Source organism: Falco biarmicus, chromosome Z (assembly GCF_023638135.1).
Source record: "Falco biarmicus isolate bFalBia1 chromosome Z, bFalBia1.pri, whole genome shotgun sequence".
In the NCBI taxonomy this organism is placed as follows: Eukaryota; Metazoa; Chordata; class Aves; order Falconiformes; family Falconidae; genus Falco; species Falco biarmicus.
In genome coordinates, this window is record NC_079311.1 from 7041864 (window position 1) to 7065952 (window position 24089).

At 41.2% G+C, this 24089-nt stretch overlaps 1 protein-coding gene across 2 annotated transcripts in view; it reads right to left on the reverse strand.

The window, feature by feature from the left end:
* FAM172A (family with sequence similarity 172 member A) overlaps positions 1-24089 on the reverse strand; it is a 270150-nt gene that overhangs the window by 101157 nt on the left and 144904 nt on the right. For both annotated transcript variants that reach the window (XM_056323941.1, XM_056323942.1), the window contains one exon: positions 13372-13491. In XM_056323941.1, the coding sequence (XP_056179916.1) occupies positions 13372-13491 (120 nt within the window). The remainder of the gene's footprint in view (positions 1-13371; positions 13492-24089) is intronic.

Below are 24089 nucleotides of genomic sequence, written 5' to 3' on the forward strand. Positions count from 1 at the left end.
AATATGTTCCCTAAGCCAAAGTATCGCAATACAATGCAATACATTATTGCTTCTGTGAAAGACATGAAACTATAATCGAAGTGATAAAACACCCCTCCTGCGTAATTTATGTAATAGCGTTAATATGATCTCAGCCGTGTAGCTCTGAATACTTACTTCCTCTGAAGAAAATTCTACCGCATCCACAAAAATATCCACAGTAAATTTTTAAAAAAATGATCAGCAAACAGCTTTGTGGTGCTCAATGCTTTGTAGGACAGGAACTACTATCATAACGTTTTTATTTTTCACCCACATTCACTACTACCATGCGCCTGGTAAAGTTCATGTGTCAGCTTACTTGCTAGATATGAGCCACCCCTTTGGGTATAACCACATTCCACCTTTACCTACAGGAAAAGTCCACATGTCAAACCATTTTCTGACCACAGAAATAGGTTTGGTGGACAACAAAAATCGGCATCTTTCCCATAACTGGGCATGTAAGCAAGCATGTGGCTCCCACAAATTGCAGTGGTGGCTTGCAGCGCTCCCGAATACGGGTGGCTACTGCAGCAGACATCAAAAAGCTCCGTTCCCTGCAAGGGAAAGCCAAGAATTGGGCTGCCAAACTTGGGTTTCAAAAAGCCAGCCCCTGACGTATCACGCTGGTAACAACAAGGAGAGGGTAAGGGAGTATTTGTCCCCTCTGATCAGCACAGAGCTGATCGATCGTGGGTCTGCCCAGTGATTTACCCGCACCAGTCATTTTGAAGCGTGCCTCCAGAAAAACCAAAATCCAACCACGGGATTTCAGAAGAAAAACCTTTTCTTCTGAAGGTGCCACTTTAAAATGTTCTTGTAAGACTGAAGAAAATTTAGTACAAATCGCGCAAGTTACAAACCGACCATATTAACCTAAGCAAAGACACCAGCACACAAGATTAAGCCTCCACTTGTAATTATAAACTCTTTGAGGAGAGAGTAGTTTTGATTTTTGCTGGAAGCTATAGGCATTGTTTTAAAGGAAAAATCACAGCATGGAATAAGTGGTGTACATAACGGCCATTTTATTTAACACAGCTTTTCAGTACGCTCTGGTCTATGCTGCGCTGTAACTGCAGAAACACATCCAAATTAAAACAAAAAAAAAAGTGGAAAAGAAAAAATACTTATCTTGGGGGGGGGTGGAAAGGAAAGGCCTATACTCAAAGGAACATCTGAATAAAATTGAGACATCTGCAGTAAAGTTTTCCCTTCTCCCTAGAATGTTTGAGATGAACTCGGCGTAACACTGCCTTCCAAGAAAAGACAGGGTGATCAATGCCGGAGCACATCAGGCTCCCTTGGACAGGCCAATCAATGCAAGAAAGAACCTTGCCCAGGGCCTTATGCAAATAGAAGCACGTCCTGCAACCCGGGGAGGGAACATGCGCAATAGATCAATGGCATCTGAAAAACCTTACAGCTATATCAGCCTCAGACAGTAAATATATAATGATGAATCCCTCACGTTCAGCCGTGAACTCTTTAAACTAGGTTATTTTCAACAGCTGGTTTAAAAAAATCTGCCGGGGCTGTAGACGGCAACGGTGGCGAAGTGAAATGAGATTACTGAGGGTTAAAGTAACAATGCTTTTTTTTAAGGCTGAGAAAATATAATCTCTGTACTTTAACACCTTGTAAAATGCTGGAAGTTATGTGCCCACTGGCGTACAGACAGAGAGAGGGGTGGCTGAGGTTTTGTGCTGTTATTTTCTATTTTTTTTTTTAGAATCTACCTGGTGAAGTACTCAGCGAAGTAGAAAAAAATAAAAGGTTTATCATTCAGAAGAACTACAGTACCAGAGATCTAAGATCACAATCATCGCTCTGTTGACTGAAATTTATTCTGCCAAAGAATATTGTAACTATATTTTTTATACCCTTGATTATTTTAGACTGAGTTTTAAAGAAATTTGAGATAACACTCGGGCTCTCAAGCAAAGCAGCTGGCATGTAACATTACTACTTCAAAAGCACTCCCAAATCGGAGTAAGGTAAGGTGCACTTGGCAAGATGCACTGAGCAGTGTTTTTGACCGTAGGACCATACAGGTTCACCAACTGCTTGGTAACTACATCAAAATTGCTAAAATAACAAGTCTTCCCATGGAGACTTGTGGGGAATGATTCCTAAAGATTATTCATCATCTGTTCTGGGAAAGGGATAGGGAGAGAAAGGAGGAGGATGAAGGAACCAGCAAGAAAGCCTACAAAAAACTTTTCCTCTGAAGAAACTCTGCTTTTAAAGATCACTAGCGGCTCCTAACTTCATAGCACAAAGGTATAATACTCCTGTCAGATGGCTAGAGCCACCCCTGGATGAAGTATAATCCAGATATCGACAAGCAAATAAAATGCCTTGCTTAATCAAGCCTGTAAAAACCCCATGCACTCAGTATCCTGGTACTGCAGGACAATGAGATTCACTATTACATGTAATTCGCCTTGGAAAATGGAAAAGAGAAAAATAACTGATAAACCTATTTATTTTTTCATGTATTTATGAGGAAATTTTACTCCCGTGTTGTGACACTTAGCATTAAAATCTCAGTTCGGTTCTGTGGTGTTAAAAGCAAAATTTTCTCAATGAATATATGTGCAAAATCTACTTAGGTATTTTTACTTTGTATCACATTCAAGCAAAGCCCTTAAATAGGATTATTTTAACATTTAAACACTGGTAGTCATGCTATTATTAATATTAAAATACTTCACTAATATACTGAAAGAGCTATGTAACACATCTTCACTAGATTAAAGAAAGGAAAGTTCTAGGATAAAATGCAAATTCCAGCTGCTTCTTATAGCACCACAGTTTGAGAGCTCCCTTCACCAAAGTATGCTTGGATTCCTTTTACTCCACCTGGATTTGTAATGCCTAATATATTATTAACTTGCAGTTCCCTTGGTTGATCCACTAAACCGGGTCTTAAAGTCTTATAAGATTTCTACTGTTCCACACAAAAGCTATACATACACTTTTCACCATAATTAACATTTAAATTAACAGTAACACAATACACTTGTGGAGTCTTATTGGCATAAGATCATGCCACAGAAATGGGAAAAAGTATGGAATAACAGCAAGACAACTTATTTTTTTAATGCTTTTTCCATTAAAAACAACCCACAAAAACCCAACCAGAATTTAAAACAGTCAAATATTTCAGATTCAATAACTTAAATGCAACCACAAAATATGTCAGGGAATAATATGTACGATTTTCCCACTTTCTTCATTGTATAAGCAAATCCTTTTTTTCTTTAATAGTGTTCATGTATACATTCAAAAAGAACTGCAATCCCTTTAGACTGTGATGATGTCAAATGTTGTAAAATCTTTAGCATTAAGTGGCTCTACAAACCAATCTAGAGAGATAAGTAACAACCTAAGAAGTTTAATAGAATGCCAGGGTTTTCCATACTGTACCTGCTGGGAAAAACACCCACCCAGCAGTTCTCATGTTGTTCGAACCTCCAGCCAGCCCAATGCCTGGACGCTTATAAATGCAATGACCACATCTGCATAAAGTGGAGTTCTAAAAATTTCATTTTCCTGTCCTGATGCCAGAAAAAGAGGCATCAGCAGAGGATGCGGAAAATGGAAGGGTGTGCATACTGCAGCAAAACCGGGCACCTGCTGGTGAGGCTCAGAAACAGGTGGATTAAATAAAATAAAGAGAAAGATCTGCATTCAGAGAAGATTTTACAAGATTAAGAAGGCAAAAGATGAACTTCAACGTGGATGGGGTGAGGAGCTAGAAAGTCTGTCGAGGAGAACTGGAGACAGGACATTTTATTTATGCAGCAGGACGGTACGTGTACTAGTGTCTCGGTAATTCACCTCGGAGAGCCAAAAAAGAGGTGGACTGAAACAGTTTGCATCAGAGGAGTGGAGTTAAGGCAAAGACATGGTACTTAGAGGTCTGGGACAGCAGACTCGTCTCCCATTACCGTTGATGGATTTCCCCAGTGTCTGGAAAAGCTCTGATGAGTATGAGATGGTTCAGGCAGAAAATGCATCTAAGTGCACGCCTAGGGATGACAACTTGCAACTTCTGCAAAGTTTGGGCAACCAGTGAGGAAACGCGTATCTAGGCAAGACACTGTGGAAAACCATTTGTCCTGGGTCCTGGAGTTAGCTGTTGGGATCAGCAGTGTCCTCCACACATTTCAGAGATGGCTGCACACAGACACTGCCCCATCAGCTTTGATAAGGCTGAAGGGCAGAAGTTTATCTGCACAACTGAAAGAATGAGCGACGTGTTCTTTGAACATGCTGTCCTGTGCTTCAGCTTTTTCTTTTTTTCTTTCAGAGCTAGAATTTGAATGATATGAAAAATAAAACTGCCTGATAAGTACAATGTCTTGCAGAATTTAAAACAGTTGAAACAGGATACCAATGTAAAGGAATTTATTGAGCCAGAAGGAAGTTTCTAGTCAGATACAGGGATAGATGCCAAATATGGTTTTATTTAACATCTTCATTAATGATCTGGAATTAATTAAATTTGCAGGTGACATTAAAGCAGGAGAAACTGGCAAGAGAAGTAAGGCATGAAAGACATACAAAACGAGCTTCCAAGAGTCATAGACCTGTAGTGCAAAAAGGATTGTTATGACAATCGAGTTTGTCATCCGGCGCAACAAGGGCCCCAATGCAGGTAGATTTAATTTGGAAGAACATGAGATAATATCGTTAGGGGGCAAAAATCACGTAGTACATTCAGTGCTGCTGGTGAAAGGGAAATTGAGAGCACAAAAATACTCTGAGGGATGTACGAACATTAGCGGGTACCAAGTTTAAAGAAGCTTTGGGGAAAAAAAAAAAGATAATTTACTGCCATTTTGGCTGCACTGACCAGAATGTTGCACAGTTGAACAAAGGTCCTGAGGTTCACCTTGAGCTATTTATAGTAACTGCACTTAAAATATGGAGTTCAATTTCAGCATACTACCAAGAAATGTTGACAAACAGTACCAAATTCAGACAGGCATAGAAAGACAAAAGAAAAAATAAAAAAAGAAGACCTATTTATGTATAGTTGCGGAACAAGGAGATTGAAATACAATTCAAAAAACAATTGCTACAGATCAGAAAGCTCTTCATACTGAAATCTAAAAATAGACGTTCACCGTGTAGTGCCTGCAATGTAAAACAATGCAGAGAAATTACAAAAATATACAACTAGTGAGCTGATGCAGCTCTAGAAAAATTCTCTGCAAAGAAATGCAGAAAGCACCGTGCCTTTGACCTCCAAACGCCATAGGATACAAACACATATTTCCAAGTAACTGGATTTCCAGGTAACCCTAACTTTTACTTATCTCCAGTTCTTTGTTCATTTTATAATTGGCATTCTAACTTTGGTGTCGAACTAGAAAATTAACATGAACGGACCAATGAGATGTAAAGTAATGATGGGTGGTGCCGGCAATTAGTACTCGGTATATTGTTCCAGTCCATGAAACATCACCCTTCTCCTTTTGGAAGAAGCGGGGAAGGGGCACACGTATGGCTAGCCTCAGACCACGGACTGGGCGGAGTGAAGCATGAGATATTACATTAGCAAATGATTAAGAGGAAGCAAAAAGTAATGAGGCTGAGCAAGTTATCTAGAGCAAGGTAACGAGGAGGGATGAATATTCGAAACACAAGCCTGTTCTGGAAGTGGCCAAGGCTCAGGCTTTCATTGCAGCCATCCTTTTCTCTCACCCAGCAGCAAGGCTGAGGGGGCTGGGGGATGAGCTGAGGAAGGGGAGGCCTACACGGCATTTAAACTAAAATGCCAAAAAATGAGAAAAGACACGCAGCTACGGTGCTTGGAACCGCTTAGTAATCGTTCATCATCCCTCTGTCTCTTCCCGTTAAGACGATCCTTCCAGACTGCAAGCTCTTCAAGAGAAGGCATTACTATGTGATTGCTACCGCGGTGCAAAGGGATAATAAAAATAAATGGTAGCAAGTGAAATAACGATGCCAGCATACACTTGTCAATTTACTTATTTAGGTTGAGAGTGGCCTAAAATGTTTATCTGCTCTGTGTTAAAATGGGACTGTATGCATATGAATATGTATATACATACCCCTCCCTTCCTTTTTGTGTGTATGTGTCACTAAAAGCCAAATGTGATCAAGAGGTTGCTCCCTGTACAGCAGGCAGTGACACGTATTAGGATACTTCAGTCTGTTTTTGCTCAATCCATTGCTTGATTTCCTTACTGCTGCAACCCCTCGCCATGGGACCTGCAATCCCTTTTGCTTTCCGCCACAAGCTGAATCCTGTGCATTTCAGAAAGCATTAGCAAAAATGAGACTGCTACTTCCAAAAGTGAGTCAGGTGGGAAAAAAGTTGTTTGCAAACCTTGGTGTTTGGCAGTTTGACCTGGTTTTGGGTGACACTTGGCGCTTCCAGTGGAGTGAGCTGGAGTACAGAGAGGTGCCAACTCCAGAAAAGTTAATCCAAACTGGGTTCAATTGTTTGTGGCTGAAAACACACACCTGCACGCACTGACTTTCACCGGAACACGGACTCCTGGGTCACACCAAGGATCGATGGTCCCAGCCAATTACTCACGTAACTCTTGCCATGTGTAGGTCATGCTGGGTAGCAGCTTTGTCCCAGTCCTCCCATTCCCAAACAGGCCTTCCTCATCCAATGGTGAGAAACCTCATTCCACCCTAGATTTTTTCATGACCGGTTTTAATCCATTTGTTCCTGTGCCAACATTGTTCTCTGGCTTACATGGCTCTCCCTCCCTGCTGTTTACTCTCCCGATGTATTTGCAGCGTGCTACCAATCCCTCTAAGCTTTCCTTCGCCGGGCTGAACAAGCCATGCTTTTTAAACTCTGCTCCTGTAGCAAATACAGAATAGACACTGAACTTTCTTTTTCTTCAATAGCTACAAAGTTAGTGTACGAGCACCAGAAGATTACACAGCTCTTATGAAGACTGATAAGCCTAGAAGGTGCACGTGCTGTTTCTACTGCTGTATCGATTCTGGTGCTCGTGGTAGGCAACATCTCCAGGTGGCACCACATCACGGCACGCCTGAGCATCCTTCATCGTTTCTAGTAAAACAGGCTCTCCATTGCCCTGAGTGTAATGACATCTCTTCCCCATATCTCCTCCGAACTGAGTTAATCTTCCCGAATGTCTCAGATTATCTCAGATTAATCTCACCAGCATGACGGCCAGCATTAATATTTCCCTTCCCGGGACAGAAAGAGCTAGAAAATAACAGGATCACATTTTGCTCTTTTGTTGCATTCTCAGGTCATTCACTTACAGACATCGGCGATGAACCCACATGTCTGAGGGCTTCATGCCCATGTGTCCAAGGAACCATCCCTGCTGTTCTCTGTTGGTAAGATCGCTCCTTGTACACAAATGCAGATGACTAGCCAGCCAATGCCTAAGCGTCCAGAAGTTTGAATTATTTCCTTTAATTTCTATTACTGCAGAAATTCTACTTCTGAATACCGATGGTGACTTTGGCACTTCATGCCAGGCGCCAATTTCGTTAGTGCATACTTAGTTTGTGTGCCCATATCAGTAACAGAAATGCTAAAAGAAACACGCCCCAGAGCTTGTGATCCTAGTTCTGTCCGACCCATTTCACACAACCCACTGCTGCTTCTCCATTAGCTCCTCTTGTCCACCCTCATTTCTCGTTTGACCTTTTTCAGATGAACAAGCATTTTTCCAAGAAGCACAGCAAAAGTATAGCTTAAATAAATAACAAAATGGAGCAAATATCCCGTTTTTATTTTTACACTTATTTTTCTGAGCCTCCCTACCTAAGTCAGACCTCACTCAAAGCAGTGCTAATGTAAGCCCACAACACAAAAAAAGGTGAGACCTAAGAGAGCAGAGTTGGGTGAGATGATCTGTCCAAAGACTGGACATATAACCCAAGTCCCCATAAATCTAGAAGATAGCATCCCATACTGCTCTCCCAACTGACATGCAACATCTAAAGAACATCTCCCCCCCCCCCCCCCCAAGTTTAATTCTCACAAAGTCTTGAAGCACAGTGATATTTTGCTTTGTTTCTTCACAACATGCACCTTGGTCACTGACGTGTTTTTGCTTCTCTGGTCTCCACTTCCAGCTCTCTCCCACGCTTCCTACAGCTATAACAGACCTTATGGTACTTCTGCTGCACATCGATTTAATACATCAGCCAGAGGAATTAAGAGTTGCATATCCACAGCACCTGCTCTAAGCTAATCAGTTCTTGAGCCAAACCAAATATAAAAAAATGAGTAGATAGGTTTATTTATATAAGTATATATAAATAAAACCCCACATATAACAAACCATTCAATCTGAAATTTCAGGAAATTAAATTAATGAAAAGCTAATGACAGGTTCACAGCCCAGTCATTAAGGCTCTTGTATTGCATTTTGCCTGTGCCAGAATACTGATGCAGCCCCAGAGACCCCCAGGTAGCTCAGCAGGTGGCCGTTTATCATCACTATTATTACGGCACCTCTGAGCTCAAGCCTGGGTCAGGTCCTCACTGTACTCAGCACAATACAACAGAATGAAGTGGCAGTGCATTGCAGCACATACCTCAAAATGATGGACCTAGAATTATCTCAAATGGACAAAATTGGCCGATTTTGATGGAATTAGGACACTACAGTGCATGCAGTAATTTGAACAGTGTGTTTTAAAGGCTCTTGTTTTTACAAAGCTGGCTAAAAATATGCAGACACACAGAGACGTGCACACATACTTTTATCTACACCTTTGTGCAAATTGTCAATATATACATCCATCATTTTAGCCAACAGACTATCATGAATAGTTTCTCATCTGCTCAAAAACAATGAACCTACTTTCCTTCTCCTAACTTAATTATATTACACTCCCCTGTGCACTTTGTATTTTTACAGCAGTATGACTGCCGTAAGCTGGAGATACCACTACTGATTCTCACAATTTTGTCACAATTCCCATGGTACTTGGTGGTTTTTTTTTCCCTTAAAGATATTACTAAACTAAAATTAAAATAAAAAAAGCAACACTTTTGGTTCATAAGGTGCTGAGGAAACCCTTGAAAACGCAAAGCCTAAGGTCTCAGCAATACAGGAGGCAAGCAAGCGAAACCTTCCACAAAACCTTTTTTTTTTTTTTCTTTTTTTTTCCCTAAAATCTCAGGATACTGAATACCTAATTGACAATTTTGAAAGCTTAGATTTAACAATTCTTCTCGTGATTCCAAAATGAGTAGTTGTCATGTGTTTTTTACAATGATGGACACAGCTAGTTTTTTTACATGTCACCCAGCATCCTAGGACCACCCTTCCTGCCCCCACTCCATGCAGCCAGGCCTTGATGCTGTAATTACATCTGCAGGGGATGGCCACAGCACTCAGGTAGGCACGGGGGCACAATATATCTTTTTTCCTGTGCGGGTCTTTCATGGAGGCAATGACAAGGGAAAACATTCTTTTTAAAGCAAAATAATTGTAAACTCACAAAATTTGGCAGAGAAACTCAAAGGAGGCGTTGTACCAGAAACTTATTTTCTGTAAACTAAATATAAAATTGACTCCATCAACTTGAAATTCTCACTTTCTGTTAAATTTCATAAAATTATTATAAGCTAGGAGTTGGGAAAGTTCCACACTTTACTGTCAACTACAGCAAGCTGCTTCTGAAAATAAGTCCCCGACTACACTGTGTAAGGGATAACAGAAGTAAGAGGCTTGTGTTCATGAATCATGGCTTGATTTTTTCAAAATCAGTAATTAGCAGAACACAGTGACCCAACAACTATTTTTTAGTGGCTGTGTATTCAAGAAGCAATTTATGTGTAGGTATTATTAGATGCATATTTAATTTCAAACCACAATTACACACAGTTTTAATTACTAAATATTAAGATACATTTTAGCATATGGTTTACAATTAGCATTTGTAATTCATGCTATAAACAATACAACTCACTACATTTATTGGTGGAACTTTACTTCCCACACATGTTCAATCACTTTCAATTATTCTGCTAGTAATCTATGACCCAGCAAGGTGCAGAAATGGTGTGCCTACGCTGCAGCTACTGGGTAACAGTTTCTGTGCATTCAAGCATGGTATTACAGACTCACCCTGTTTTTCTTAAACCTCACACTCACAAACATGCAAAAATGGAGATTAAAAACCTGCAGAGACCAATAAAAATGTTAGATGCTGTGGCATGTATTTGAAAATTGCAACCAAATTTTACTGGTTTTTATAATGAAGGACTTCCAAGCCACAGCCTGATTTTTATGGTGAAATGAAATTTGGAATGAAGAACAGGTTCGGCCACCAAAGGTTTGCAAATGAAAATGTTCCTCCTTTGATACCAGTTTCACCTGTGGTGGGCGTACTTGCTTCCTTTTCATGTGGAGTTTCCCACCAAAATGCATGCCCACATCCCAGCACCAGCCCTGCAGAGGGATGAGGGCAGAGCGGAGCTGCTGTTCCTGCGCCAGCTCCTCCAGTGGCTGCCAACAATGGCGCGCCTGGATGTGTCCTGCCCCGCAAGGCTGAACGCTTCCCCATGCCGTGCCGGGGCAGCCACAGCTCTTCCCACGGGATGCTACTGACAACCACGAACGAGTTCTTGCTTCATACCGGGTTTTTCTGGTTTTCTGTGCTTAATGCCAAGGCATCAGGTTTTCATCGAGAGCCTCACGCCACGACACAGTGATGAGCTGGGGATCGCGGTGATGACTGCAAATGATCGGGACAGACCTCGCAGCGCTGAACGTGCAAAGCAAATTTGAAAGATACTCCCTGAAAATGCAAACACTTTTGGACTTTTTTGCTTGTTTTCTTTTTCCCTGCCAGCACAATAGAACGCAGAGGGCCCAGGCAGAAAAACCTTCATTACAAATTAAAGCCACATGCTTCACACTGCTCTCCTGCAAGAGGCACGGCTGCCGAAGGAGCAGCTGTGCAACAGGTCTCCACCACGACTGTAACCTACAATTTTATGCATCAGTTGACCCAAAGACTCTTGCATGGTGAGCGCAGAGGTAGTACGGTTGCTATATGGTGTAGCTGCTCCATCACCCTCATTATGTCCCCCCCACAAAGCATGAAAAGAAAGTGATCAAATATGTATTTGTCATAAGACAGTAATTGCCCATCAGCTGTTCAATTCTTTTTTTTTTTTTTTTTTTGGAGTTCTTTACAATTACAAAGTGCCATATGGATATAAAGTTGAAGAGAAAGGAGAGCATAACAAAATAAAATCTTAGAAATTAATATTGTGATAAAACAGTTCAGAGTTTATTTCAATGATACCTGCTTCAGTGCATGCATTATTTAATTAAACTGCTTTCACTGGAGCTCAGATATCAAACCACCTCCACCAAAACCAGGTGTTATTAACCTTTGATTTTTTTTAAAAAACAATCGCACCACATTAAATATACTTCTCGGGTCTAGTTTTGCATGACAGATATGTGATGTGCCAATGGTTATATATTATATTCTTCCTCTCAGGCATGCATCTCCTGCAGAGACAGCAGACTACAGAAGCTGACCCTTACTGAGACCATCTTGTCTCTCTGACAAAGCTCCTTTTTAACTTCTTACTTACTGGTTGCTTCCTGTGATGGATAAAAACTTTAGCTCAGCTTGTGATAATTTCACAGGCCCTGAGCACCCTGACCCTGGAAGCCCCAAGGTCAGAAGTCAAGTCTTGTTCTGAAACATCTGTGTGCTTCATATTAAAGTAGAACAAAAGTGAAGAAATATCCACCAGTGTGACAAGAGAAACAGGCAAAATGGGAATGACACATTGGTCATCTGTTACCCATGCCACCTCAAGCCACTGACTGCAATGTGATGAAAAAACTCTCCAAGACTCCTTCGAATAAGCACTTTGTTTAGGAAACACTGAGAGAGGTCTCCAGCTGATTCCCACTCCTGCCCTGTGCTAACCGTACCGTATCCGTAGGTGTCCTGCAACCCAAACAACACGGCTTTACAAAACCTACAGAAATTCTGCTAATGCTTCACTTTGGACAGACAAGGAAAGCCAAGACAGAAGGGATGCTCCCTACCCTTCACTGCGTCTGAGGAGTAACAGGCATGCGCAAAGCAACCCATTTCTTGCCCAGAGTTGTGATCATAAAAAGAATTGTTCATCTCCACAAAGCTGGCCTCTTATAAAGTTTTGCAACTATTTACCAACCTGGTAATAAAATACCTCTGGAAAACGACCAGCTGACCTGTTCTCAAGTCTCTAATCAATACATATCTTACATGTTGTAAAAATACTCTTCTAGAAACACAGGGAAAGTAAAAATGGCCTTAATTTCTACAAATTAAAAGGATTAACAAAAATGTTATGTTCTTAAAACAAGACAAGTGGTCCTACTCTGGATTCCTCTTGCTACTTAGAGAAGTACAAGATTGAAAACAAAACACTCATGCATGCATTTTCTTAACTGAGGCATTCATTCATCTTATGCCAGGCAGAAACCACTTTTACTAACTTTCGTGCTAAACTGATGTGTTACAGACAAAAGATGTACTTCAGCTCATTCCTGTGTCTATAAAACCAATTGCAATGTTCTGCAATATACGTTTTCACAATAAACAAGGAGCTTTTTTTTTTTTCCTTTTTACCACTTTTCTTCAATGAACATGTTCTGATTACACCAGCATGTCACAATTAAATCAGGAGCCTATAGCTACACTTAAAAAAAAGTACACAGCTTCAACAGGCAGCTTCATATAGCAGGTGGGGTCAACAATCTGCCTTCAGAGACAAGGGTGAAAGACTGACAAGCTGCATGTTCAGCAGTCCCAGCAGCAGCGGTAGGGCAGCTCTACACTGAGCAGAGTCCCTTCCACCAGAACCTAATAAATGAAAAAAAAAAAGTCTTCCCAGCAACTTCTGCAGGCCTTTGTGGAAAACCTGCAAAACTGGGTAAAACCCCCAAATCTCCCCTCGTCTTCCAATATAGTTCCAATCTATACCCAAAAAGGTGCATTTGTTAATGTGACTTTAAAACCGTTTTTGTACATTCTCAGTCTTTCTGCCCCAGAGCACAAACCCATTGAGCGCTGCCTCTTGGTGCATAGCCTGGACACAGAGGATCTATGTGTTTTGTCTTCCCACAGTCTTTTGGGTTTGTGCACACTTGGGACCTTACTGACTAACCCAAAACCAGAGAAAAATGCAGTGACCTTCCAGTTGCAAAGAAATCCTCACAGATCTGTATCTGTTTGAAGTTGCTCCTAAATGGTTGCTTTCAAGAAGGTGATCACAAGGAATTTAGGAAAATCTGTGAAAGGCTTCAGGAAAGAAGGCAATCGAGAAGTCACACTTACCAACTCTACAAAGGCAAGTCCACCATAGCTGTGAGCAACAAAAACCACGTTCTCTGCAGCTGACTGGGAAATAAAATGGTCCCAAACATAAACTGCATGTTCTTCAGGAGATCCATTATCCTGCAGAAAGAAATTATGTTTGCGACAATTACCTTTTAAACACTGGCAATTCTGTCTAAAAGCAACATGTTCCTATATGATAAAGTGTTTTGTTAAAACAAACCTCCAATGAATATACTCCAGTGTCAAAAAAAGAACAGATTAATTTGTCTAAATAAAAGAAATTTAAGATTGCAATTTAAAGGCAGTAAAACTGTTGCTTTACTGTGGCTTATTTTAATAAATACAACAAAAATTATGCATCTGCAAAATTTTGTCTAAATACCATGATGGTAATTCAGCTAAACAGAGGCATTCAAAGAAATTATGAGCCACTGCTCTGATTTTCATTCTTTTGACAACTCTTTGTCAAATGTTTGTTCACTGATGGTTTGTTTAAAGTAGTTAAGCCTTAGTCTGGTAAAACAAATAAAAACAAGTAGGAACAATATAAATATAATTTCAGTCTTTACAATTTTTTCATATTATGGGCCAATGGAAATCTGCCAAAGATTAAAATTATGGTATTTGCAACTACCCTTTTGCATGCAATTTTTCGCAACTGTGGACTACAAGATACAGCACAGATAAAACACCTCTTGACTGCTCACATGTCAGCCATTACTTTGGAGTCTGTGGTAGTTAGGGGAGGCTTTTCTTATTATTATGGAACAAGAATTTGTGAACGCCAGTCAGTGTAAGCGTCACTGAAGGCATGGGGATGATTTACACTGATTTTAGCACACTCTCCTCAAACATCAGTGCTCTGTGCTCCCACCTCTACCTCAGAGGTTCTCAGAAAGCCCTGCACACTTCTGTATATTACTTATTTCCCCGGTTGTCTGTGTCGTAACTACAAATCTGTCTAGTCCCAGATGACAAGAGTAAGATGCTCTGCTAGCTCCCCTGCCCCACCAGGGTTTCACACCCTCAGCACAGCACTGCAGGCGCTTTCCAGGCTCTTTTGTGCCAGGAAGAGCTTATCAGTCAAGGTCACGTCATTTCCTAAAATTTGCATCCCTTTCCTCCTTTGCTGTGCTCCACCAGCAGCTTCATACCCCTGGGCGACTGAGATGCAGACCCAAAGCCTCATTTCCTTGGGGGAAATAAAGCACAAACCAGCAAAAGCCACTGGCAATCACAAGATGCTTATTATATAGTCTGCATTATTGTAACTTTACCAAGAACACTGAAGTGATTTAGGTCTTAGTCCCAGCCTGCAACTCAGTTTTGGGAATTTAAGCTCTTATGAGTGTCTAAAATCAATGGGAAGACAGACAACTAAATAACATGGTGGATTTAGGCTTTTACTTCCATTCTCACACCCGGTTTCCTAAATAAGAGTGAGAAGGCTAGAAATCTTTATGGATCTGGACCCAAAGCTTTTAAAACAATTATGTGCTTTTATATTTTTTTTTTCTCTAAGGTAGCAGCGATTAAAATGCATTTATCAAATTTGCCAAAAAGCACTGAAGGTATTCTTCTTAACCGTGGACAGATTCTGCTCTTGATTGACTATGACAGAACATAGTTTTAACTAATTATGTATCAACTATTGTAAACCACCTCAGCATGAGAAAGGGCTTATTTCCTTTCAACCCTGTTTGAAATTTGATTGTAGAGATAAGTAAGGGAGGTAAAGACTCCTCCCTTTCTGAGGAAAGTGGGAAGTTTTTCAAAAGAAATTGAATAAAGAAAATATGATTGACAGACCAGTTATTAAGATAAAGCTGAAGGACAACTTGAACTGGTGTTTCCTACGGAAAAGTGATGTACACTAAGTATGATATGTATGGGAAAGGCATATTAAACCCTGGAAGAGTTTTTAAATGACTAGTTTATCTAGAAGATTTACTTTAGTTAAATATGCAGTAGGTATATGTTTGTTAAATAATAACGTTATCAGTAATTCTCTTAACAGCAGTTTTTGTACAGGTACGTAACCCTGCTTTAACATTCTGACAAAAAGAGGTGGTTTCTGGTTAATATTGCCTTTTCAGGTATTTTATGTTACTTCTACAGGCTGCTGGGAAAAGCACACAATTTTAGGTTTCCATAAGACTAAGACAGCAGCAAGAAGCTTCTAAAGGATTCAGAAATTCAGCCCAAAAGAGCCTCCACCAATTAAAGCATAACCAGTGGTCTAGTAAACCGAATCATTAACTGCACAGCTTCACAGTCCAGTACAAAGACTCAATAGGATTTCATAAAGGCAATAAGAAATGAGCTGGAACAAGTTAGATATAGACTGTAACTACAGTTTCCTTTGTTACCAGTGAAAAAAAAAAGCCATAAAAAATGTCAGGATAAACTGTGTTGCTGTACACACTCTGCTAAACCCTAAACAAGGTAAGAAAAGCACATATGTGTGAGAAGGAGTTCGGGAGGAGTCATGTATGTCTAGAAGAAAAGCTCTTTCTTCAGAGCATCTGCTTATATTTTTCCCCTCGTAACAAGCCCATCTTTTAAACAGCTCAGATGGAGAATAAACCGGTGCCGTGTCCGTACAAGAAACATCTGGCTGCAGGAGTGGGCACTGCAGAGTACGGCCAGTCTCCTTTGGATTTCCAGTGGTGCTGGGTCCATCAGGATTAACCTCCTCTGCCTGGCCAGGGTTAAATGATGAGGCTGGATGCTGCAGTTTTAGCATGAAAGGTGACAGTTCGAGGCAGCTGTTGCTTTTCTTCTTTTCATCACAGCTAAATACAATGCACTCATATACCACCTTGCTAAATTATTTGATGCAGTAGGAGCTCCTTGGTCATGCTTTACATAATTATCTATATGACTGTACAGAAGGGGATGGAGACATCAGGCTACATCCCCCAGAAGGCAGCTGAGGCTGAATGCGTCCTCATTTGGGAAACAGACTGAGATGGAAAGGTGCTGGGAGAGCTGAACTTAAATTTGCAGCTGCTGAAAGTTGGTCACCTATAACCAGTAATTCTGGGTCTAAGGATGAGGTCTGATTCTTTGGAGGTGTGGAAGTCATATAACTGTGGGTCTCCATCCCTCTGAAAATCCACACCCCCTCCTACACCCCCGTACAGAATTAGAAATAAAAGAAACAAAAGTTAAGAAGCTTGTCATGAGAAAAGGCCTCTGTACAATGCTTAACGAAAAGTAACCCCAAACCAGGCACTTACGGGGTCGCTGCTGCTAAGGTACCTCCTGACTGGAGTCCTGCACCCCAGCTCCGTGGTGCTTGGTGGGGGATGGAGCAGATGCTCTGAGCACAGAAGATGCAGCCTTCGCCTGTGCTCCCATCATGCAAAATCCTACCCGCCTCCATTTTTCATGGAACACTATCAGTAAGACTTAGCCTTTAATTAACTAATAAATGAAGAGACGTCCATGCCTTTTTCCTAAAAAAACACTGCATTTTTGCTCTTTTCACCAACAGAAATAAAACGAATATACCTCATTTGCTGTCAGTGCCTACCAATGCTATGGAGACTATCAGATATTGACCACCTGTCATACTTGCATGCAGCAAATCCCACCACTGAAGATTGCCTTGGAAATAAAGGTGGATAAAATCATTTAACACAAGTGTTGCCAAGGAATTTTAGATTGCTGATGTTATATTTACTCATTTTCCTGAATGCTAGAGGAGGTACACATTTCTGGAACCTGCTATAAAAGCAGCATCCACAAAAGTAATATAGAATATAAGCACCCAGGTATTAGGTTCTGATTCGGTTAATGACAGGTGCATGGGGGGGCTCATCAAAAAGATGCTCTTGCCACATGGACATACTCCTTTTGAATGAGAAAAGATCATCAAGTGTTTGCAAGTAGAATGAAATTTTTATTTCATTTTGAAGAGATGAGTATTCACAAATACTGGTTTAAGAACAGAACAGATTCCTTTTTCTAGGGATAAAGGGCTTTCCCCCCGGTATTTTTTAAACACTATCTCTTAACTAGGTATAAAAAATCTCTCATTTTTTAAATCAAAATAGCGATTGCTCAAAAACTGGTAATAAATGGTTAACAAGGAGCTTTTCATTTTAGTATCAAAGGTTTAATCAAGTAGTTCAACAGTACAGTCTATGAAAGTAATATGACAATGATTAATAAATTCATGTTTCTCGTATATATGAAACTATTTAATATCCAAGGGCCAGAACCTCTCCTACAGCCGCTGGAAGCAGCAGCTTGCGATAGGGAAGATGCTGCCGGTTGCTGATCTGCTTGGCCTCAACTCAAGTCCTGGCATGGGTCAGGGATGTCATGGGCTGCTCCAGCCCAGCCCAGCTGGTTTTAGGGGGGACTTTACACCCAGAATGTCTAAGGTCCAAGCAACTACGTTGTTTCAGGGTCTATGCCACGCTAACAGAAACGCACTTGTATAAAATGCTGCTTGCTGTCTCTGTTTTGCTTTGAGAAAACTGGCTCGCAGATTTACAGCTCTCCTGTAATCGTTTTTAAGTCCCTGAAAACCCCAAATGATTGTGGGTAAATTCTCGGGCCATCCATTGTGCAAAAAAAAGGAGGCAGAGACCACAGATTATGGTCTGTCATTTTTCCCAGTATTGCTAGCACCTAATAGTTGAATGGTATGTAACATCTTAATGGCTGGGGCCATTAGGAATACGCAGATAAGCAGTGTGCACACAGTGAATACGGTGTTACGTTCTGTTGCATTCAAAAAACAGGTTGAATTTACTAGTGTAATATCACAGTCATTAATTGTTAAATACCAAGCTGAAGTGATGCAGCCACCGAAGCCTTATCAACTATGCCAGATTCTAACACCTAGACATTGCAAGGTCTGCAGTTATGATGGACTACCTGAGTTGATAACACATGGAATTATCTAAACAACATTTACATATTTGTGTAATTATTTCCTAAGGTTAATTAGCTCCTGCAAAGCAGCTTGCCCTTTGAGACTGCTTACCATGACAGGTTCACATATTTCCTGTTTCGATGCCAAATTTTACAATTTTTTTTTTTTTGAAGTAACCTGTTGCTGGAAAGTTACAGTTGGGGCAAGAGCTGGAGGCCTTGAACTACTGTAGGCTTTACTGGGGCAGAGCAGCTCAGATCCCATCTTAAAACTTCTAATTCACTGAAACTCAAAAAAATCAAACCAAGAAAATCAAATTAGTTTTAAGCTCCAGTGACAGCTCTCTCCTTTTACTTTGTTTTTTTAAATCAGGGAGTTGGAATCACATTTTTTTTGCGACAAGTGAAAAGTGAAATGCATACAAATAGGGAAATATGCCATACAACTGAATAGCTTTTTAACAATTTACTTGAAGGTGGTTTCTATAATTACCGCTTATCACAGCAAAACAATTTCTCCTTCTAGCTCGATAAGTTACTGTAAACAAGTATGGTACATGTGTTAAATATGGGTGAACAGAACTGCACACTGGCTGGGAGGCAGAGAGATGGAGAAGGCTCAGGTCTCTTGTCTCCAGTCCTTCCCTAGAGAGGTTAGACCCTTCCCCACCAGCAAGACCTTTGCAGTTCTGTACAGCTCATCCCATCGCCTCAGTGAGCCTTGGGGCACGCAAACTTTTGCAATCTCCCAACCCTTCTGAAAAAGCATTAAATTAAAATTGATATGTCATGTTAAGTATAACAACATAAACACGTAACCTAGAAGCAGCAGCCTGTGACCGAAACAATCTGAGATGAAATAGCGTCTTCAGTGGAGACTGGCTAATGCTGGTATCTTCTGTACAATAATAGCTGTATTTTACTGTACAGAAAACTCTGTTCTATTAAAAGCAAATTGTATGTTTGAGGGTCTGAAATGAACAGTGAAGGGATACAGTTTGTTCCCTGCTGCTATGCAGTTCTTGATTATCATAACCTGACTCACGCCAGCATCGTATCGTGCAGCACCCCTAGGTAATGGACCCAGTAAAAATTAAATGGATTTCACTGGAAACTCTCTAGAAAGCATCACTTTCACCAGAAAGTTAATATATGTATGTATGTATATGTATGTACGTGTATATAGAAACCAGAAGGCATGGGTGATGAATGCTGAAGACAAATGAATGGGGAAGATTTTAATACATGCTCCTGCAATGGCAGGATCTGTGGAGCTCTGGCCTAATTAGGTACTCAGTAAGTTAGGAGGAACTCTGCCACTTGCTGTAATACCAGCAGAGTTAAAAACAAACTCTTCAGTCCTTGGAAGAACCCAACAGCCCAGAGATGGGCATCTGGGGTTTGCCACCACTGGGAACAGCCCCTCTTAGCTCTGGCTCCTCACGTCCTCCCATCACTGCACTCCCTTCTCCTCTGTGCTACTTCACTACTCCTTATACGCTTTCCCTCCTTTCACAACCTCAAATTAAAAAAAAAGAAAAGAAAAGAATAAGGGTGATATCAAGTCTCTTTTGCCCTTTCCACCACACCACCTCCTCTTCTGGCACGACCCTTTTCCAGCAGGTGCCCTCTCTTTTTCCTCCCCCAACAGCAGCCTTATGAGTACTAAATGATGCTCATCAACTGCTACATTTTCCTCGATTCTTCTGCAAATGCTTGCCTTACGCGAGACAAAACCTGTTCCATTACAGCGGAACATAATGAAACCACATGATGGCTTATTATCACCGAGAAGCTCCAAAACCTCACTGGAGGACAAGATCTAAGGGATCTGAAGGCAAGAAAGCTGGAACAGAAGGCAAAAAAATAGCCAGCATGTGATTTTTTTCCCCACAAAGACAGAAGCTGTGGTATTACAAGCAGAGAAGAGGAGGAAAGTAAGGAAAGGACAGGAAAAGAGTGGAAGCGAAGACCTTGTATTTATATTTTTCTGCAGCATGAGTACCTGAAGACATGACTTTACAGCATCAAACTCAGGCCATTTAACAAGAATTCATCTTTAATGGAGAAATTCCAATATGTTAGGAAGCAAATTCCAATATGTTAGGAAGCATCCCATCTACTTGAAAATCTTTTTCCCCATTTTAACCACAGAATTGAAAGAACCCTTGCACAGATATTTCTGACATGCATCCTGCTCCAGCCCAAGAGGTGATCACAGGAGGCAGGAGGACATTTTACTAATAGTAGAAATTGTATTTCTGCTTTACTTACTGAAATGGGTAACGCTAGTCCGTATGCTAAACTTACGGAGATATGCACACACGGAGAGAAGCTGCCTTTTGCAGAACTCTTAAGTAACTGGGTTTTCAGGAAGGATGGTGATGGACTGCTGTCTACACTGGGCAACTGCAGCTGTAGGAAATGAGACAAAAGGATGCTGTGCAATACAGCAGATGAGGGTAACAACATCAAGATCACCTCAGCAGCAAAACAGCGGTGACCGGGGGGGAAGATACGGCCCCAAAAGCAATGGTGGAGACAATTTTGTAACAAATCTTAAATCTGACAACACATGTGTTGGGAATTCAGTTCAGCAGGTCTTAGCAGGTGTGCTGGGAAGCAAGGACAATGACTGAGCAGTGGGTCAAGGGAGTTACGTTAGTTGCTGCATCCTGAGTTGACTGAGAAAGAGATGGCTTGAAAGGAAACAAGAGGGGAAGAGATAAAATCATAACAACTGATGCTTTGGCCTTGAAATTTTGAATGGAGGACATGTTTCTTTCCTCCCTTCTTCTATGGGCTCTGTATGGGTTTTATTTACATACTTTGCCCCATCACAACAACAAAACCCAGCAGGATTTGATCAGCTGTGTAGGTGGCAGAGTGGGTTCATGGTCACCAGCATCTGGTGTAGCTCTACAGAAACACGGAGCATTCAATCTGCAAACGCTCAACACTGAAATAATGTAAATACATTATTGGTGAGTGAACGTTATTTAATTCAGCAACTGTATTGATATGTATTCAAAACCAGTCACATCGTATTTTCCCTTACTTATGACCTTAGCAGGGATTAAACCAAGAGCCCTCAGATGTAAACCCACCAGTCCCTTCCACTTATCTGGCAGGAATAATTGGGGAAATGCAAAGACCATATTATCTTTTTTAAGGGCACTTTCTGAGATGGGGGCAAGATATATACTGTGGCAGTAGGCAGCAGCTGCTTTTGAGACAGAAGGAGAGACCAGGTATCAGAGTAGTGAAGTCTGGTCGTTTGCAGAGTTGCAAATATAAATAGCATTGCTGAGGTTATTATTTGGCACATGCCTTCGGAAAGCAATATGGCAAAGTGACTTAAGGTTGTGTTTTTCGTATTACAGATCTCAGTCTTATTCCCAGACCTATTTGAGGCGATTCCATGTAATTCCTTGTGCCTATTTTATTTGTGAAGTGGGCCAGTGATGGAAGTGTTCCCTATACAGCTCATGAAGCCCTAGAAATAAAGATGTTGTGTGTATAGAGTCAGCAGCAGAAAGGAAGACCAGAAATCTTACATATTGCAGTTAAATACACATCATATTAAATGAGAGAGCAGTCCCACCTCCAAAGCTCCCAACAACTCATCAGGAAAGCAGGCAATCTTGACAGACCCGCTAACTGAACACGTATTACATGAAACGTGCCGTATCTGGCGTATCTAATACCTAAATAAAAGATGTAAAACAAAAATGCATCTGGCAGACTGAGACAATATTTAAACTGTCACCATCAGCGGAAAGGGGATGAAGGGATGGCTTGGGAGGATGCGCCGATACCCGCGCTTCCCTATGGCTTGAACTGCTGAGATTAGGTTTAAAATGACAAGTTTTAGCTAATGCAAGACTGATGATATCTAGCCAGGTTTTTTACATTTCATGTTCTGGCTCCTCCCTGGGGCCCCTGTTCTCCCCAGCTCCCACTGCAATTACCATCCAAGACGACTTTGGATCCTGTCCCACTTTTCCCACTTCAGATGCAAGCTGGGCTTTCCCTGGTGAGGGTGGTCAGGAAATAAAATTCAGACGTATGCTATATATATGTGGGAACAGAGGGAGCTTGGATCCTAACCTCCCTCAGGGCAGCAGGAGGGAGCTACTTTTCCCCTTTATATCCAGCTTTATTGCACACAAGAGAAAAAACCGAAGCAACTCCAAGCCAGACAAGAGTTTTCCCAGCTAAGCCTTCAACTAACTCGATTTCCGACCAACAACCTAGACCTGCTTCTGGACTAAAAAAAATCCCAAACCACTCCTTCCTCCCATTTCCAGAGTGCTCCAACCACCTCTGCTTGGTGAGGAACAAGCTGACCGTGGAAACCAAAACGTTCTTTCCACCCTCCTGGCCACGGGACATGACTCCGATCCCTCATTTATAATATTTCAACAGGCAAACAATGGCCCGAAACCACAGACCGGAGTCGTCAGCGCCCACAGCTATTCTTCACAGAGGTGCCAGTGGTCTCAGCTGCCTTAATGCATCGCTGATCTAATACTGTATTTCAGTTTTGGCAAATGCAGGTCTTCGCAGGAGGCCTTCAGAGCGCTGGCACATCAGGACCATGCAGGTGTTACAGCAATATACGAGCATTTTTAACAGGCTGGGGCTGCAGGTGGAATTTCTTAGCTCTGCATTTGAAATGGAAGTTGAGAGCAGTGAGCTCGGCTGCAGATCCGTGCAAAAAATACATGCACAAAGCAGCAAACTTTACCTGTGTTGTTCAATCCGCGATGGCTCCATGCAGCAAAGGCTCAGCCTTTTCGCACGGTGAATGTTTTCTGCTGCGAGGTTGCTGTGTTCAAACGCCCTCCCTGTTTCTTCAGATTTTTGTTAGGGAATTCGAAAGACTTTGTAACTTGAAGGGCTTTGCTGTTTACAAAGTAAACCCCAGATCTCAGGCTAAATTAATTAAGTCTCGAATGTTATTATAGCATCATCTCCCTGGCTGAAGTGTCTATCTGCTTGTCAGTCAGGGTAAGACAACTTTGTCAGGCTGTTGTTCCAGCCTGGATTTTCCCGTTTCTACTTCTGCTGGAGTCTGGCATGTCCTGTCATCACCACCTAACTGTCTTCTGGTAAAGCACAGGAAAGGAGACCGCAAAGAAGAAAAATTAAAACAAAATCAGCTTCCCAGTGGCTTTTAATCACCATCTCTGGCCAAAGCTTGGGGTTTGCCATTTTAAATGATGGGTTGGTTAGTTTTTTTTAGTGGCCAGTTACTTAATAAGCTGGAGAGCAAATAGTTAAAAGGTTTCCTTCAGAGCAGATCTTGCCCCTGAATATCTGCAGTATTCTTTCTGTTTATATTTTTTCCAAATTGACAGTCACGGTAGGAGTCGCCCAAGCCATTTATTTTATCATTAGGACAAGAATGTAAATAAACACAAATATGACATTTGTCTTTTTTAGTCTGGGGACAAGAACACTGCTGACTCACCAAGAGGAAAGGGGTGCAGAAGAGAATAGGAGGAAGGAGGGAAATGAATCAAAGGAAGTTTTACTTTAGAAAAAAATAACCAATTTCCCTTTCAGCTCTCTGACCGACCTTTGAATTTTTGCTCTTTTAGTATTTTTTCCCCCTTTCCATATAACTTGCAGCATTCCAGGTGAAGGAAGCCAGATTTTGAAGTAGCATCTTTTGGCAAACAACTTGGAAATTCTGTATGGGAAAACTCATCAGACTGGTTGTGTGGAAGCAACTCCTCAGACCAGTCCGGTCTACATGGTCATACCACAGCTACTGAGAAACACCTGCACAGTTTACGTGAAAATCCCCATGCCATGGT